Raw genomic sequence first — 19,199 nt, forward strand, 5'->3', positions numbered from 1 at the left:
AGCCTGATGGAAATATAGAGGTAGATGGTGATTATAATCCGTGGTTCAAAAGCCTGATGGCCTGGGGGTAAAAACTGTTTGTCAGTCTAGTAGTCCTTGCTTTCACACTCCTGTAGCGTCTGCCAGATGGTAGGAGCGTGAACAGTCTGTGTTGTGGGTGTGTTTGGTCCCTGTAGAGGCTTCAATTTCATACTTATATGAAATTACACACTCAAATGAAATTATTTATACCTTTTAACATAAATTGTAATTCACGTCTATATGAATTCTACTTTGGCCGCTACAGTCCCTGATGATGCTCCCACAAACAACCACTTGAATAATAGTAAGAAGGTATACTATATGGCCAAATGTTTGTGGACACCTGAGCATCACACCCATAAGTGCTAACTGAACATCCCATTCCAGATTTATTCCCCCTTAGCTGTTATAGTAACCTCCACTCTCCTGGGAAGATTTTGCATCAGATTTTGGAGTGTAGCTCTGGGGATTTGCCCATTCCACTACACGAGCATAAGTGAGGTCAGGCACTAATGTCAATGAGAAAGACTGGTGCACCATCATCCCAAAGCTGGTACCATGGGGAGAAAAAGGCTATTAACCCTCAACTGATTAATTTTATGTTGGATAAAAACATATGCCAAACTAGAGCTGACCCATGGACACGTGGTGCATTATGTGTCCAGTAAAATGCGACTTGAGTTTCAGTCACAGAAAGGGTGTTAATGGAATTCTGTTGTATATCATCATCTACAAACGTGGCACTCAAACATTCTTAGCCTCCTTCAACTTGCAAGATTTTGAGTAACATTATAGTATTGATTAGATGGTTACATAACTATGCCCATCACTATAACTATGTTCATCACTGGTCACCACCCTACAACCCACAGATTATTGGAAACAGACACAGGTACTCAGAGTTCTCTACTCTAAATCTACATTAAATAGAGAAAGTGATTAAAAGGATAGAGTTCTGAATACTGTACACCCATAAAAATTCAATTGTGACCCTTACCTTACAAAGAAACAAACAAACCACTATTTACTGTTAGCATGAAAATAGTAGATCACATGTGTTTAGGCTGGAAACTCTGGCCTCACCTCAATTCAAGAAATGACAAAAAAAAAAAAAAAAAAAAGACAGATAAGACTTGACTGAGGTCATTGAACAGATGGAAACCAAAGCTTCCAAAATAATTTCCACAGCAAAGAGGCAGAGCTTAATATCTTCATACAGGACTGCTGGGAAGTGAAAAACAGTGAGGCCTTATGTCAAGCTAAGAAATTTCTCAGTTCTCTTTAGTAAAAAAGTTCAAGCTGAGAGGATTCTTTATTTCATCTATGTCAAGCTTTCGTCTTCAGCACGACACCTCCCAGGAAGAACACAGGTATGATATGACTTCCTATGTTCCATCACACATGAGAGTTAAAAATTAGATAATTAGAAAATTGAGAAACATCTATTTAGGGTGGGAACAGTTCTATGATGGTTATAAGGACAGCGGGCTAACAAAACGAGTTACGCAGAGTAATTTTCTATATTTTCATTTTTAAAATGCAGAATTAAAATATCTCTTTTTGGAAAAGAACCAAAATTTTTATCAGGGATGAGTTTGTGGCCTAAAGTATCTACTAAATCTCAACAACCATGAACTGGACCAAATAACTTCAAATACAATTAATTAAAAAGAGATTAAGTATATAGCGTGAATAAATTATCCACCAAACATTCAAAAACATAAAATTGGCATGTTTGGAATTAAGTGATTAAATGGCTGCTTACACAGGTTGTTTACAGTCTACAGACTGTTTTTGGTTTTTTAATTTTGGATTTATTATGTTTATTGATTCAAAGATTTTAGTTGTGCAGTGTCTATTAGGTATTACTAGACGTTAGAGATATAAGAGACAGAAACTCAAGCCCTCTTTTTCTACAAACTGTACTTTCATACTTCTTCCTATAACATGCAAGGTAAAATGCATCACAGGTCCTTTGAACATGTCAAATTTCAGTTCTCTCTTATATAGTATAGCAGAGAGGTAGAGAGACTGGTACAGAGTGGTCGAGAGAGAGAGAGAGATACTAACACGGGTCTCAACTTTGAAGTTTTACTATGGAATTGACTTCACTGCAATTCCTGTACTCTTTGGAAAGGATTAAACATTGGTAGCTCATCACATTAGAAAATGGATTCATCAGGAATACAAAATACTTTATTAGGACATTAAGTAGTTAAGCAGATATTAACTGTGACCTCCAAAAACTATACTTTAAGGCTAAACTGCAACTTCCAAGCATTAACGAATGCACTAACTTGAGTCATCGAGTTCAGCTACAAGAACTACAGAATAAAAACAGCTGTGACGATGGCTCCCAGGCTTGGAACAGAAATACTAGAGAAACTCTATTTGGTTATGGCAGTGAATAGGATTACAGTAATCTTTTGTTAATTTTTGTTCGTGTTCCTCTTCCAGATAAAGAAAAACACATCCAGTAATGGGTATTCCAAGTACCTGGTCAATATTTTCACTGATTTTGCTCAGAGTGTTTTGTCAAGATTTCGAAACCAGTTATGCAGACTACGAGACAGAAGAATCATTGCCACAGATTCCTTCATTTGTTGGGCCAGACTCGTACAGATTTCGTACTAATGAATGTGCCAAGGAATGTTACTGTCCCCAGTCTTATCCCTTTGCAATGTACTGTGACCATCGTGAACTTAAAGTAATCCCTGATGTCCCAAGCCACATCCGCCACTTATACATTCAGTTCAACAACATCGAAACCATTACAGCCAAACCTTTCACCAATGCTACATCTTTGAAAGAAATCAACCTCAGCCACAATAATCTGAGAAAAGTAGGGAAAGAGGCCTTCAGTAAACTTCAACGCCTCACACGGCTTCACCTTGAGCACAACAACCTAGAGGAAGTTCCACCTTCTTTGCCCAAAACTCTTCAGATACTCCACCTGGGCTTCAACAAAATCTCAAAGATATCATCCAACACTATACAAGATCTAATAAATATTACAGTGCTCGACTTGTGCAGCAACAGACTTACAGATGAAAGTATTAAAGGAAAGGTCCTGTCTGGCTTGAAGAGCCTCTTGCAAGTCACCTTGTGCAACAACAAACTTAAGACTATGCCCCCTGATCTCCCATCATCGCTGCTGCAGCTATCACTGGAGAACAACTCCATCACATCTGTATCTGAGGGGTACTTTAGGAAGACCCCAAATATCATGTCTCTTCGGGTATCCTATAACAAAATTAAAACGATTCCTTACAAAACCTTTAACCTGTCACAACTTATGGAACTCAACCTGGGTCATAACCAACTCTCCCAAACCTTTTTTATTCCCAAGAACTTGGAGCATCTGTATCTCAACCACAATAACTACAAAGGTATGTGAAAATGTCTAAGCAAGCAACTTTAATACTTTCTCGATTACGTTCATTATGTCTTATATATGAACAGTATTAAAGTTATGGTTAGTTTTTTTTCCTTTTTTATCAGACATCTAGTTTTAGGTTTGTTTACCTGACATGTTTCGACGTACGTAACTGTCGTCTTCCTCAGAGTGTCACCGGATGTTGTTGGTGACGCATCTTATCAGCTGATGTTTCCAAAGGCGTGACCTTCCTGTCTGGTTGGACAGGTCGGTCACGTCTTCTGCTGTCCGTTCGTCCCCTGCAAGATGGCACTCCAGGTATGGGAGAGCATGTATGCTCCCTCATCCCGGTTGATGGTCCTCGGGCTTCGCTTTCGGATCTCAACAAACATATAGATAACAAACATCAGCGCTGGATCAGGGAGGCCATGGAGATCCGAAAGCGAAGACCGAGGACCATCAACCGGGATGAGGGAGCATACATGCTCTTCCATACCTGGAGTGCCATCTTGCAGGGGACGAACGGACAGCAGAAGACGTGACCGACCTGTCCAACCAGACAGGAAGGTCACGCCTTTGGAAACATCAGCTGATAAAAGATGCGTCACCAACAACATCCGGTGACACTCTGAGGAAGACGACAGTTACGTACGTCGAAGCATGTCAGGTAAACAAACCTAAAACTACAGTGGTGCTTGAAAGTTTGTGAACCCTTTAGAATTTTCTATATTTCTGCATAAATATGACCTAAAACATCATCAGATTTTCACACAAGTCCTAAAAGTAGATAAAGAGAACCCCGTTAAACAAATGAGACAAAAATATTATACTTGGTCATTTATTTATTGAGGGAAATGATCCAATATTACATATCTGTGAGTGGCAAAAGTATGTGAACCTTTGCTTTCAGTATCTGGTGTGACCCCCTTGTGCAGCAATAACTGCAACTAAACGTTTGTGGTAACTGTTGATCAGTCCTGCACACCGGCTTGGAGGAATTTTAGCCCATTCCTCCGTACAGAACAGCTTCAACTCTGGGATGTTGGCAGGTTTCCTCACATGAACTACTCACTTCAGGTCCTTCCACAACATTTCGATTCGATTAAGGTCAGGACTTTGACTTGGCCATTCCAAAACATATTAACTTTATTCTTCTTTAACCATTCTTTGGTAGAACGACTTGTGTGCTTAGGTTCATTATCTTGCTACATGACCCACCTTCTCCTGAGATTCAGTTCATGGACAGATGTCCTGACATTTTCCTTTAGAATTCGCTGGTATAATTCAGAATTCATGGTTCCATCAATGATGGCAAGCCGTCCTGGCCCAGATGCAGCAAAACAGGCCCAAACAATGATACTACCACCACCATGTTTCACAGATGGGATAAGGTTCTTATGCTGGAATGCAGTGTTTTCCTTTCTCCAAACATAACACTTCTCATTTAAACCAAAAAATTCTATTTTGGTCTCATCCATCCACAAAATATTTTTCTGATAGCCTTCTGGCTTGTCCACGTGATCTTTAGCAAACTGCAGATGAGCAGCAATGTTCTTTTTGGAGAGCAGTGGCTTTCTCCTTGCAACCCTGCCATGCACACCATTGTTGTTCAGTGTTCTCCTGATGGTGGACTCATGAACATTAACATTAACCAATGTGAGAGAGGTCTTCAGTTGCTTAGAAGTTACCCTGGGGTCCTTTGTGACCTCGCGGACTATTACATGCCTTGCTCTTGGAGTGATCTTTGTTGGTTGACCACTTCTGGGGAGGGTAACAATGGTCTTGAATTTCCTCCATTTGTACACAATCTGTCTGACTGTGGATTGGTGGAGTCCAAACTCTTTAGAGATGGTTTTGTAACCTTTTCCAGCCTGATGAGCTTCAACAATGCTTTTTCTGAGGTCCTCAGAAATCTCCTTTGTTTGTGCCATGATACACTTCCACAAACATGTGTTGTGAAGATCAGACTTTGATAAATCCCTGTTCTTTAAATAAAACAGGGTGCCCACTCATATCTGATTGTCATCCCATTGATTGACAACATCTGACTCTCATTTCACCTTCTAATTTTAACTGCTAATCCTAGAGGTTCACATACTTTTGCCACTTACAAATATGTAATATTGGATTATTTTCCTCAATAAATAAATGACCAAGTATAATATTTTTGTCTCATTTGTTTCACTGGGTTCTCTTTATCTACTTTTAGGACTTGTGTGAAAATCTGATGATGTTTGAGGTCATATTTATGCAGAAATATAGAAAATTCTAAAGGGTTCACAAACTTTCAAGCACCACTGTAGATGTCTGATAAAAAAGGAAAAAAACTAACCATAACTTTAATACTGTTTAAATTATTGTTTAATTATATGTGTGGTATCTAGGTAGATAAAGCCAAGCTCCAAAAGACCATCCAATGGTCTTTAGAAGCTAGACAGAAGACAATAGTCCAACTAAGCACCAGAATAATTAGAAAACCGACCAGTATCTTTTTGCATTCCAACAAGTGGGACTATTTTGTGGGAAATCTGTATTTATATTTTTTTTTCCTTGAACATCTTGTCCTAATCTAAGGACAGTGTTGCCAGATACTGCTGACGTTTTCCAGCCCAAAATATGTTCAAAACCCGCCAAAATGCACTTGAAACCACCCAATCTGGCAACACTGTCTAAGGATACTCTAACAAGAAGATGGACATTTCAAATAGACAACAACTCCAAACATACAGCCAAAATAACTCAAGAAGGCAAGGCCTAGCCAATCTCCTCATACAAGTCACATTAAAAATTTATGGAGGATTTTTTTTTTTTTTAAATTGTGAATGCATCCAAGGGATTCTTGTAACTTTGGGAACTGAAGATGTTTTGGCAAGAGGGATGGGCCAAAAGTGAACCATAATGCTGCAAAAAGCTAATTACTTCTTACGGGATCAGGACACTTCGTCCAATGACCATTTCGTCTAATGCCATTTCGTCTAATAGCTGAGACATTTTGTCCAAAGCCTTTTTCATACGCACTATCAATTATTTTATATGTCGTGACAATATGTGTGACAAAATCAAGATATAAACAAACCATAATTCATTTAAGGGAGTGCATTAAGCAGGTTTATGACTGCATCTTCCCATAATAAATGGAAATAAACAATTTTTGTAAAGCAAACGAGTGCCATAGTACGAGCACTTCGACACAAAAGAGCGGTGTAAGGGGCATAAACAAGTAGACCCGTACCATTACAGGCTGCTCTCTGAGCTTTGAGTCCAGTGAAGCCATTTAATTAATCACATAGGCAGTCTTAATAAGGCCAACACAGCCTTAAATCAGTAAAATGTTTCAGTAAATATTTTATTTAAATAGTATTTTATTCATTTAAGGGAGTGCATTAAGCAGGTTTATGACTGCATCTCCCCGTAATAAATGGAAACATGCCTAATGAGAGTGAAGTGACTATATGTGCGACAAATTGCTGTATATTTTTAAACCAATCCTAAAGAATAATTCTCAATAGAATTTGACCGAAGTGGAAAACATTTTTGTAAAGCAAACGAGCAACCCTTACCATTACAGGCTGCTCTCCGAGCTTTGAGTCCAGTGAAGCCGTTTAATTCATCATACGGCCAGTCTTAATAAGGTCTTAATAAGCCAGTCTTAAGTCCGGAGTGCGCCCGAAAGTCCTGCGCAAGGAATGCGTTTTTGTTGAATATTTCTTGGATTTTACATGAATACGCATTGTTTTGAACACACTCGCCAAGAAAGGCAAGTCTGGGGCGATCTTTACTCGCCATTAGATTTCACAACTCGCATTTGGCGAGTGACGGGTGGTTAAACTACACGCTGCAAAAATGTGTTTTGCTTCAGTCAAATTCCGTTGAGAATTCCTCCTTTTTTCGAACAAACAAATATCTGAAATATAAAATAATTGATAGTGCATATGAAAAAGGCTTTGGACAAAATGTCTTAACTATTGGACGAAATGGTCGTTGGACGAAACGGTCGTTGGACAAAGTGTCCTGTATCCCTTCTTACCATAAACATCTCAAAGCTGCAATTGCCAACAACAGCTTTGCAACAAAGTACTAATTTTGTTCATTTGTGTGCCGAATATCTTTTGAATTAAAAAATATCTTTGTGGTTGGGGCATCATGGCTCAGGTGGATAAGGCGCCATACCATATATCCGGGGACCCGGATTCGATTCCGACCCAAGGTCATTTCCTGATCCCTCCCCGTCTCTCTCTCCCGCTCATTTCCTGTCTCTACACTGTCCTATCCAATAAAGGTGAAAAAAGCCCCCCCCCAAAATAAATTAAAAAAAAATATATATATATATATATATATATATATATATATATATATATATATATATATATATTTATGGGCGGCACGGTGGTGTAGTGGTTAGCGCTGTCGCCTCACAGCAAGAAGGTCCGGGTTTGAGCCCCGTGGCCGGCGAGGGCCTTTCTGTGCGGAGTTTGCATGTTCTCCCCGTGTCCACGTGGGTTTCCTCCGGGTGCTCCGGTTTCCCCCACAGTCCAAAGACATGCAGGTTAGGTTAACTGGTGACTCTAAATTGACTGTAGGTGTGAATGTGAGTGTGAATGGTTGTCTGTGTCTATGTGTCAGCCCTGTGATGACCTGGCGACTTGTCCAGGGTGTACCCCGCCTTTCGCCCGTAGTCAGCTGGGATAGGCTCCAGCTTGCCTGCGACCCTGTAGAACAGGATAAAGCGGCTAGAGATAATGAGATGAGATGAGATATATATTTATGGTTATTATAGGTTGATGATTATCATATGTATATTAAATAACATTTAAGGTCTGAATATTTATTTTTCCTGACTGCAAGTTTAATGTAATGCCATCAAGTATACAGGACTGGTGTATCCAATAACCTCTTTTTTTAATTACAGAACTTAACATTACTCTAATGTGCCCATTGCTGGATGTTGACAGTCCCAACATGCTAACCTACATTCGCCTTGATCACAATAAGCTGAGAGGACCCGTGGACTACTACGCTTATGCTTGCTTCCCAAGGATGAGGATGATTTATTATGGTGAACAACAGACAGTTAGCTAGTATGAACCACTAAAAAAAACATGAAATCCTTTGACGGGGTGCCAAATTTCAGTCACCAAATAATTTCACCTAAATATATTCAAGACTCTTTTGGTTTTGAGTGGTTAAAAGAGTAAAAATGCCAAAGATGTTTAGTGATCAGATGAAACAACAATAATTAAAAATCATACTTCAATCATAATGAATCAATGAAATCATAATGGGTGGGCGAAAAGATGCCGATTAACCAGCCAAGAATATTCACTCCAGAGCATTAATCAATCAAATCACTTGCTTAGACACATCTGTTCATAAAAGTTTTTTTTCCCCCATTTGTACAATTTTTCTACTATTTTCTAACAATGTAGTGAGTTATGTGGTGATCAAGCATAGGGTTTATTTTCTCAATTAGTTGCATGAGGACATTCAGACAGGAGGTTTTTCCGAAGGTTCTCAAACAATCCGAGCTCTTCACTGCTCCTCCTAAGTTGTAAAAGAAAACTAATTGTTTGAATAACTAAACATTTTAATTGATAAATGTATACACATGCATTAACTTCACTACTGATAAATCATCGAAACAAATTTCAACCACAAGCCTGTATCTATAGGTCTTAAGGATATTTTGCATGACGACACATGCCAACCAAAATGGCAAATGCAGTAAAACTGGCACTGTACGCAAACATGCAGTTCATACTTCAGATTTTAAAGGATTTAAAAGTAGTCAGCAGGTGGGTGGGAGGTATGGGGGCCACTCACATTTCAGGCCAAAAGTTCTTCATCTTTCTTTTATTTGGAGGATTCTCTGACAAAAGGCTTGACAAGTCATAATCCAAGACTCAAACATACATTAATTACTAAAGCTAGCTACGTATCTTTTACATCCTTACATATGGGCTTCTTTGCATTGGCATAAATGTGGTTAACAGTTTGCTGAATTTAGTGTAAAACATACTGGAGAAACAGCTCTTTTGGATTTTGCAGGTCATTCATACTAGTGAAAATCTTTGCATGTAAACAAAAGTAAGTGTGTAATAATGCTATATCTCTATTCTGGCTGCATTATTTTGGTGGAAAATGTGAACTAATAAATACTAATTATGAATATTCCATAAAATGTCCCATGATTTTTTTTTTCAGGTGGGGCCAAAATTATGTGCGATACAAACTGAAAATCAGCATCCTTTGTTAAAGTTGCTTGAGATGACACCTTTTATATGATGCACTATTCCACTGTATATCTGTTTGAATGCTGACTGGCGATAAAAACACAGTCCCCTTTAAAAGCAGGGCTAATTAATTTTTTTTTCTATACACTGAAAATGTTTGGGTTTCCGATCAAAAGTTGAACATGACGATGGATTAGAATTATAGCTTTCATTTCCTGATATTTATATCTAGACGTGTTAACAACTTAGATCATAGCAACACTGGTGGCAGATCACCCAATTTTTAGGTCATCATTACATTACAGACATTTAGCAGACACTCTTACCCAGAGTGACGTACAACACGTGCAAAAGTCACATACGAGAAGTGCTGAACTTCTAGACAAGAATTTGTTAGCACTTACATTAAATCTACAGTAAATGTTAAATAAATTAGGGTAACAGCCAGAGATACATTGCAGCACTCACAGGAGACAGGAAAGGCTCATTGAGTCGCATGGGGCACGAAGGCTAACTGCTGAAAAAGTTAATGCTGCCACCTTTCTGTTTTAGCCAGCATTAACTTTTTCAGCAGTTTGTGCTACAGTAGCTCTTCTGTAGGATTGAACCATATGGGCTAGACTTCGTGCCCCATGCAAATCAATGAGCCTTGGCCTCCCATGACCCTGTCACCGGTTGTCCTTCCTTGGACCACTTTTGGTAGGGACCAACCACTGCATACCGGGAACACCCCACAAGATGTGCCATTTTAGAGATGCTCAGACCCAGTCATCTAGCCATCACAATTTGGCCCTTGTCAAAGTCGCTCGGGTCCTTACGCTTGCCCATTTTTCCTGCTTCCAACACACCAACTTCAAGAACTGACTGTTCTCTTGCTGCCTAATAGATCACTTGACAGGTGCCACTGTAACAACAACCAATATAATTCATTTCACCTGTCAGTGTTCTTTTTCAACACAAGAAGATAAGTTTCATATCTTCACGCCACCATGTAATGTTCTTTATATTATATAGACGCATCTACAAAAAAAATACGCCAGTCAATCAAAGGAATTTTAATTTTGAACTGGTTTGTCATTTGGGCAACGCACGTCAAGTCAGCCGGAAAACACTGGGAGTGAAATATCAAGAAATAGGTCACTCAGATCCATGATGGATTTCGTATGAAAAATAAGTTTTTCAACACGAGAAGAGAACCTTCATATCTTCATGCCACTGTGTGATTTTCTTTTTATTATATAGACATATTCACAAACAAAAAGTACCCATATTTATCAAAACAATTCATCGATTTCCTCACGAGTGACAGATTGAAAAATATGTCACTCAATGTCCCAGATGTAGTTTGGATGAAAAATACTTGTGGCATATTTCCCAGTAAAACACTCGGGTCCTATGACAATATTGCAATACTGTAGGAAAAGTTTAAATACAGGAAAAATGTAGAAAAAAAAAAAAAAAAAAACTTAGAAAAACATAAAATAACTTTTCGTGCTTTTATCCTTCAGTGGTTTATAAAAGGTAACTTTTTAAAATAAAAAAAATACCAATATGGTATAAAATTAACATTGGAAATCCTTTTTCTCAGTATGCAGTCCCACTATTAACATCATTCAGCAGCCAGTGCTTACAATGCTGAATGCTTACAAACTGTGCCATATATCCGAGAACACGTCTTCAAGATATTTCAGCTTCAAATAATAAAGCTTCATTAGTATTTGACTTGTAGTTAATACAATAAATGTGTGCTAGCAAAAACCATGGAACAAAAATGAGTGAACTATAAGACAGTTTCTGAATAATATTGCACTAGTACTAAAAGTGAAATAAAAAGCTGTATACCAGACTAATCAATCTAGTCATAAGCATCCCTTATAAATTAAGTAATATTCATGCCTATGCAGAAAATGTTATAAAAGGGTGCCTCCAAACTCTTAAAAAGATTGCTAACCCATAAACAGGCTGAGATGCAAATCTAAAACAAATCAAAATTGAATCAGACTCCATGTCTGATTGTTGGATTGGCTCTAATGACAATAGGTCAGATATTTATCAGGCCCAAAAGGTGGGTTTAGATCAGCTAGGTAAACAATAAAACACCACAACTGTACGACAACTTGATTAAAACTAGAAAAGCACTCGGAGAGCGCAGACCTCCGCCACGAATCCTTTTAAAAAATCCGGGATCCAGAAGGTGATCTGGATCACCGCCAAAATTTAATGGATTGTTACTTGTGCCCAGTCACACCTCTGGAAGAAATTTCAGACCAATCCGTTCATAACTTTTTCCGTAATGTTGCTAACAGACAAACCAACCAACCAACCAACAAACAAACAAACAAACGCTACCGAAAACATAACCTCCTTGGCGGAGGTAACTAGAATTGCACAACATGCACAAAATATCCCACTGTGAATATAATCGCTACGAGGACAATTACAATACACTGTACTGTATTGTTTGATACAAGGCTTTCGATTATCAGAGCGAATAATAATGTGGGCTATTCATCAGAAAATACAGCTTATACTATGTGAGGTGTAATACTGTAAACATTTAATCAAGCCAACACTTCTTCCTCTGAAAAAGGAGTTTCCTCTGTATCTCAAATCAGGAGAGACTACAAGGATTAAAAAAGAAAAACAATGCTGCCTGACAGCGAGTGGTGGAGCAAAATAGTAAAATGATAAATGTGCTGAATCTGCCAAATGTGTGTAAAATACACCAGCATTAATACCACAGACACATCCATGCATCTGCTGCTTATATCAGCCCTTCTGTTTTGGTTATAGAACCAGACAAATACAAAAAGTAATACACACAGTGTAGCAGCTGAGAAGTTCATAGTTGCAGATATGAGACTCCGCTCAACAGTGAAGATGCAGGATTCAAAAACAACTAGAGCTGCGTGAGCTTTTATAGCACAACCAACAATAAAATAAATAATAAAATCCCCCATTCTCCAAAAATGCCCCCTTGAGAGTCACACTAACAAAACCTTGGCCAGACAGCTAATGTTTAATTAGCCAGTAGAATTTTGTTACATTTTAACACATTGCTTTTGTTCATTATAAACTGCTAAGACTCTCAATGAAATCACAAACAGTGTCATTACTAGGTTTCAATTGTTGCACTTTTATAATACTGGGCAAATATTTTTTTAAAAAGGCACATATTCAGACAATGCTTATTTTTGCTGTATTGGAAATGTGTTGTATCGTGACACCACCATATTGTAATGAATTTGAATTTTGTGTACCATCACACCGCTAATCGCTACACACTGTAATCACTAGATAGATAGATAGATAGATAGATAGATAGATAGATAGATAGATAGATAGATAGATAGATAGATAGATAGATAGATAGATAGATAGATAGATCGATCTTTAATGTCATTGCAATGCACAAGTACAGTACAACGAAACTGGTTGGCTGTCCTTTACCGGTACACATATCATAAAAGATAAATTATAGATCAATAGTAAGACACACACACACACACACACACACACACACACACACACTGCATTAACTTTTTTTTTTAACTTGTATTCTAAAATACAACTTAAAATGTTTATACTGTTTATATTGTCTGTTTGAGTGTTTAATCTATGTCTAGTTCTTATCTACAGTGTTTATACTGTTTATATTGTTTGTTTTTTCAATTATTCTATTTTTATTTATTGCATTGTCTGTTTGCACTGTGGGTCAGAGAGGACTGAAATTTCATCTGTGCTGTATGTCGAGCATGTATAGCATATTTGACAATAAAGTTGACTTGACTTGAAAATCACCCCCAACACCATATTTAAAATCAAATAACCTACAGAATGTTAACCTAGAAATCTCACTTTCTATTGTTCAAATCAGCTCACACAACACAATAAAATAAACTGTGGCTTGTCAGGGTTCAATTGTAGGCTTATGTCAGTAATCTAAAGGGCAACAGTGCTATAATGAGTAACAGAAAATATACTGTGCTGCCCTAAAAACTAAACTAACTATGATACGCTATGATCTCTGAAGTACCATTTAAGAAGCAGTACAAACACTGTCAAATAAAATACCTGGTTAATGTGACTTCTACAGCAAAGGAAGGTAAACATTGCTATGTTCCACTGAGCAGATAGATTTAAGGGGAATTCTATTTTCTGTAGCAGTTAAGCATCTGGAAAAGACAGTAACTGGTTCAGTCTGTGTATTTTTTGTAACGGTTTGGCTCAAAACCAAGACAAAAACAAAACTGCAGGGATAAGGCCAATAAATAACATTTATTTTAACCAACAAGTACTATATAGTACAAGTGACCCACAAGTATGTCACGCTATAAATACACTGAAATTTCATTACTACTTGTATTCGTGAGGTTTTGAAGCCGACATTTCAAGTTGTTCTTTGCGTAAACTAAGGAAGATGTTATGCAGCATCTTAAATAGCTTCCACAACTGTTTTTTTTTTTAAACTAAACTAACTACACTGACAGAACCACACTAAAGAAAATTAGCACTGTAAAGACATTTTCCAGTACTTGGCAATCTTCCTGCTATAGTAAATTTTTACAAGTCCTTATAATTGCTAACACACCTGTACCAGACCTCAGTTTCAGTCCACTTGTTTCCATCCCTTGAATGTTTATTTCTAGGGGCCCTTCTCTCGTCCTGAGAGACACCAAGTGGGATTACAGTCATGTGTTCTCTATTAACCATGTTTTGTTTTAATATCCTTTGATTAAAACACACTATTCCCTCAGATTTTTCTTCACTTGACTTGCTTTTTAGTTACAAAAGTCCAAAGGATGATGACTTAATAATGTACCGCTTTCTAAGTACACAAAATATGCCATTAAAGCCATAATATTTGTGTTGTGTGAAAGACAGCAATGACGAATAACGAGTCAGAAGGTATGTAAAATCTAACCTTCTCTTTCTAGCATTACAGTGTAAATCAGTAAAACAATTCTCCAAATTCAATAATGATAATTTATATGTTGACTTATATTTAAGAAAGAAAATAAATTAAAGATTTCCCATTAAAAAAAACCCCACCTTACTGAACAAATGAGATTATCAGCCAACATTATACAGCAATACAGAAACGACTAGATGTTTTATTGCTTTCAACTCTCTAGGTGATTAAATAGAGCACAGCCCACAAACATGGCTAAACCCCTTAGAGACGCAGCAATTCAGTCAGAGTAGACAGAATGCAAAGGGTTAAAGTCTGCTCCATAAACTCTTGCTTAAGAATCCCTTGGCAGCTCCACATGTTGCTTTAAATACTGATTTGACAGATCACGTTTTACTCTCAGGCACCGAGAAAATAGCCAACCGCCTCCTGTGCTGTTGTGTAACGCCTGTATCAGAGCAACAAGAACATCCCGGAGCCTGCAGACACACGATGGGGACCAGACCGGGAACACTTATTTCTACCTTTATATTTGTGTCATGGGTGATCTTACTCTCAGGGACAGAGCAACACCAAAGCTCAAGGGAGGCTCTTCCATTCAATTTTGAAGAGGCTGATTTAAACACATGGATGGAAAAGGTAATTTTAGATTTTTACAACATATAGTGCTGTTTGCAGTTGATGATGTATAATAAACCACAAAATCTACAAAGAATAAGATTTTATTACCAAATATTAATGTATCAGCTAACCTATTCATTATTTAAGTATTAACATACAAGTTTTAAGTGATGGGTCTGAAGATGTGTTTTATTTGGGCACATAAACAGTCATTTTTGTATACACATTTACATATAAAAATGTTTGCATGCCATTTTTTTTTTTACATCAGCTACATGCTTCAGTTAGAACAAATGCAGTCTTTCAAATTATGAAAATATTTGCTCACAGTTTTCAAAGTTTGTGTTTAAACTGAATACAATGGTTTACAGTACTGCATACCACATCTGTAAAATTGTTTACTTTCTGTTGCACAGTGAAATTACTTCCTTGAGTCAGGATTTTTAAAACCAGACTTTGTATTGTGTTAAAATAAACACTATTGATTGAGAACAGGCTCTAATCTAATTTCAGTTCCAACAATGGGATCCAGCAGTTGGCTGTCCTAGGTGGATTAAATGTGATTACTCAGCACTATAACGGCAAGTTTCCTCAGGCTAAAGTGCTCCCACCCACCTAGTGGCTCCATGTGAACCCATGGGTTAGGGCTCAAAGCAGTAACACACACACCTGTCTCTTAGAGTCTTCCAAGTTCTAAAGCCTAGCTTGAGTGCCAAGGCAAGCTGGAAAAGCATTTATGAAAGGGTTGTTCCAATGAAAAAAAATTGACGCTATTAAATCAGTAGGTAATCAACAGGCCAACAATGCACTGCATTCTGTTGCATACAATAAGTGCTGCTTGTGATCAATTCCTTTTTTTTTTTTTTGTCCAACAGGGAGATACCAACGTTATCCTGCATGCCGACTCTCCAGATGACGATGTAAAAATCAAACCTGAAACAGACGCTTCTGGTAATGTAGTTGCATCACTAATAGCTTTCAGCATGAAAGATCTGCATTATACGTCACGATTATTGTGTTTCAGTCCAGCAAAGTGGCCTTATTGAAAGCTAGCATGTCTTTAAGGTTGGGCTGAGCATGTGATCCTATTCCTCAACAACGGATATGTAAATGAGTAACAAGTCCTTGTTTCGTCATGTTCCAGACCTTCCAACATGTCTGCTGTGTGTGTGCCTGACGGGATCGGTGTACTGTGAGGAAGTCGACCCTGATATGACATCAGTGCCAGCTCTTCCTAAAGAGACAGCCTATCTATATGCTCGTTACAACAAGATAAAAAAGATTACATCAAAAGACTTTGGAAATATCGGTGCGTTTTTTTTTTTCCTGTTTCTCTGCGTATGAAAATGCATTTCTTTTAATAATCCATCTACAGGAAAATGGACCATGGAGATAAAATCAGAGAAAAATGTTTTAAAGACAGTGCCTTATGGTGGGAAATGCCTACTATATCATAGAACCAGGTGTCTTAGACCACTGAGATTCCTTTATATGTGATAAAATCTCAAACTGCTGAGCAACGGAAATTAGAGAAAAGTAGTACATGCGTTTATCTGCTTTATCTGTAGGATGAACCTTCCTATCCTGCAAAGAATAGTCAAGATGTTGGTTACTCCAAGGCATCATAAGGGTCACTAAAACATACAGCACAGAAAGCAATTTTAATCCCTTAACATGCAAGCGTACTCATCGACTGTGTCAGCGTTGGCCTCCTTTCATTCACTCCATGTGTAACAGGCGAATTGCTGTTGTGTTCTATTCGGTTCTGTTAATATCATGTAACTGCAGTTATGTACCCCATGCTAATTACATGCTCAATAAATATTTGTTCATTTTTCAGTTACACTGAAAAGAATAGATTTGACTGGAAACTTAATTTCGGAGATTGAAGATGGGGCCTTCATGAAGCTGACGTTGTTGGAGGAACTCTCCCTCGCTGAGAACCGGCTTGTGAAGCTGCCAATGTTACCACACAAGCTTCTGTCCTTTAACGCCAATCACAACCGTCTCAGGACCAAAGGAGTAAAAGCCAATGCTTTCAAGGTACAGAGCCACGAATTGTGTAATTCCTAATACTGTTCCACTGCAGCCTCTTGAAGAAGCAGACGTGTGACATCTGTTTGAAACTCGGGGCAAAAAAACAACTTGCTGAACAGTCAAGCTTGTGTTCGTCTGCTGTAAATACATTACTGCTCTTAATGAGACTGGTAAAAAGGAGCCAGGGACATTCTCAAGTTTAACAATTTTTTTCAAGACTTGAGCACAGACTATTTTTAAATTCAAGCCTGAACAATTGTTTGTGTTGAATATTCCCTACAGAAATTAAGCAAACTCCAAAAGTTATTTCTTGCCCACAACGAGTTGGAGGCGGTTCCAATAATTCCAGAGAGCGTGCGCACGTTTCATATTCAGGTAATCGTATTCGTCACGCTGTCATGAGTAAAATGCATCACTTTCATCGCTCACAATGGTCATACCAAAATAACACCAGGATTTGGCCAACCTCTTATGGTTAACATATACTGTTTCAAGTATACCACGCTGTTATTTAAACACATGATGCCTATTCTGTTGTCTTTCATGTAGAACAACAACATTTCAGCTATTACTACCGACACCTTCTGCAAAAGCAATAACACCTACTACATCCGGCCCAACATTAATGAGATCAGGATGGATGGAAACCCGGTGATCCTTGCACAGTACCCCAACAGCTTCGTCTGTCTGCAGTCCTTGCCAGTTGGACGGTACCACTGAAAACCCATTTAAAAACCCATAAATGTCTGAAAGTGCCTCAAATGAAAACAACTATGGACTGAAAGGTGTTTCATGTCCAGTTTGCCACCTTGCAAAAAGCAGGGTATGTGAATTGTTGATTACTATGTTATGTAAGTACTGAAATTCCTTCTTGAGCTCTGTGGCTTAAATGTAATTGTTAAATGTAATATATATATATAAAAAATTCTGTTGAAAGCTGCAGAGTAAATTTATGGTTTTCATAAAAACAGACACTTGCAGCATTTCAAAACTGTGTGAACTGCTTTCATTTCTACTGGTTAAGAAGTCTGCCAAGTTAATTAGTTTAAGCATTCATTCCATGCGTACATGCGTCTACAAAGATGTAGCCACTATCTTGATAGAACTGAACTATTTATGTGATTGCTACCTATGTGAGCATCATCAAGTAGGCTGTACAGTTATACATGATATTAAAATACTATGCTATACATGTTTTCCATAATTATTTTAATAAATCTCTCTTTTTTTTTTTTACGCATGCCTCTAGGCTGTCCTGGAATCACTCATTATTGCACGAATGCTTTCCATGGGACAGAGAAAACTCAGTTCAAGTAATCATATAAACTGTAAAAGCAAACTGGGGTTGAGCACACAAAGAGATCTGGAAAATGTGGGTTAACATTATTCCATTCTGCTGGCCAATTTGGCAGCCATCGCAGCACTATGCTCCAAGTAAATAATGGAATGGTTTCCATATTGCTTCTGCAACTTCACTTTTTCAGTTTTTCATTGCCATCATGTCATGGAATTTATTTCCATTTTGACATAAACCATACCCTTCAGCAAACTCTTTTAGCATTAAGAAGGCAGGATGAAATAGCCATTAAACCTGGCAGAAGTCTGTAAAATTAGCAATATGATAAACTGTCAGAGAGAAAAAGTACATAGGAAAGCCTCACAAGGGGAAGATTAATGTTAAGCTGTTCTCCATATTCCAGAGAAATATTTAGTGTACTCGTCTTAAATTATCATTTTTCATCCCAGTTGCAGAACAGAATTGGGTCAACCAAACCCCTGAAGTAACTTCACTACGTGGGAATCCAAACATGATCAAATGACAGCATTTTCAAACAAACATTGCTAAACAGCTTTAATAATCAGCAATGTTGCAAGGGTTATTTTCTACTCTGCATATTACAGAGATTCATAAGACAAGCTAAAGAATCACATGTCTCAGAAATAACATTTGGAAAGAAACTTTTACTAAAATAAGTTAATAAGATAATAAAGGGCCTCTGTA

The 19,199-nt window shown here is 37.8% G+C and overlaps 3 protein-coding genes across 4 annotated transcripts in view; 2 read left to right on the forward strand and 1 right to left on the reverse strand.

The window, feature by feature from the left end:
- cenpp (centromere protein P) overlaps positions 1–19,199 on the reverse strand; it is a 186,795-nt gene that overhangs the window by 114,877 nt on the left and 52,719 nt on the right. The window lies entirely within an intron of this gene.
- On the forward strand, positions 1,251–9,537 carry omd (osteomodulin). The gene is made up of 3 exons (XM_060910934.1): positions 1,251–1,391; positions 2,479–3,410; positions 8,307–9,537. The coding sequence occupies exons 2-3, from the start codon at positions 2,501–2,503 to the stop codon at positions 8,474–8,476; spliced, it is 1,080 nt and encodes a 359-aa protein (XP_060766917.1). The 5' UTR covers positions 1,251–1,391; positions 2,479–2,500; the 3' UTR covers positions 8,477–9,537.
- Positions 14,937–18,431, forward strand: ogna (osteoglycin, paralog a). The gene is made up of 6 exons (XM_060910626.1): positions 14,937–15,178; positions 16,036–16,111; positions 16,305–16,469; positions 17,001–17,203; positions 17,480–17,572; positions 17,747–18,431. Exons 1-6 carry the CDS (start codon positions 15,032–15,034, stop codon positions 17,915–17,917), a joined length of 855 nt encoding a protein of 284 aa, XP_060766609.1. The 5' UTR covers positions 14,937–15,031; the 3' UTR covers positions 17,918–18,431.

This window comes from Neoarius graeffei, chromosome 26 (genome assembly GCF_027579695.1).
Source record: "Neoarius graeffei isolate fNeoGra1 chromosome 26, fNeoGra1.pri, whole genome shotgun sequence".
NCBI classification, from domain to species: Eukaryota; Metazoa; Chordata; class Actinopteri; order Siluriformes; family Ariidae; genus Neoarius; species Neoarius graeffei.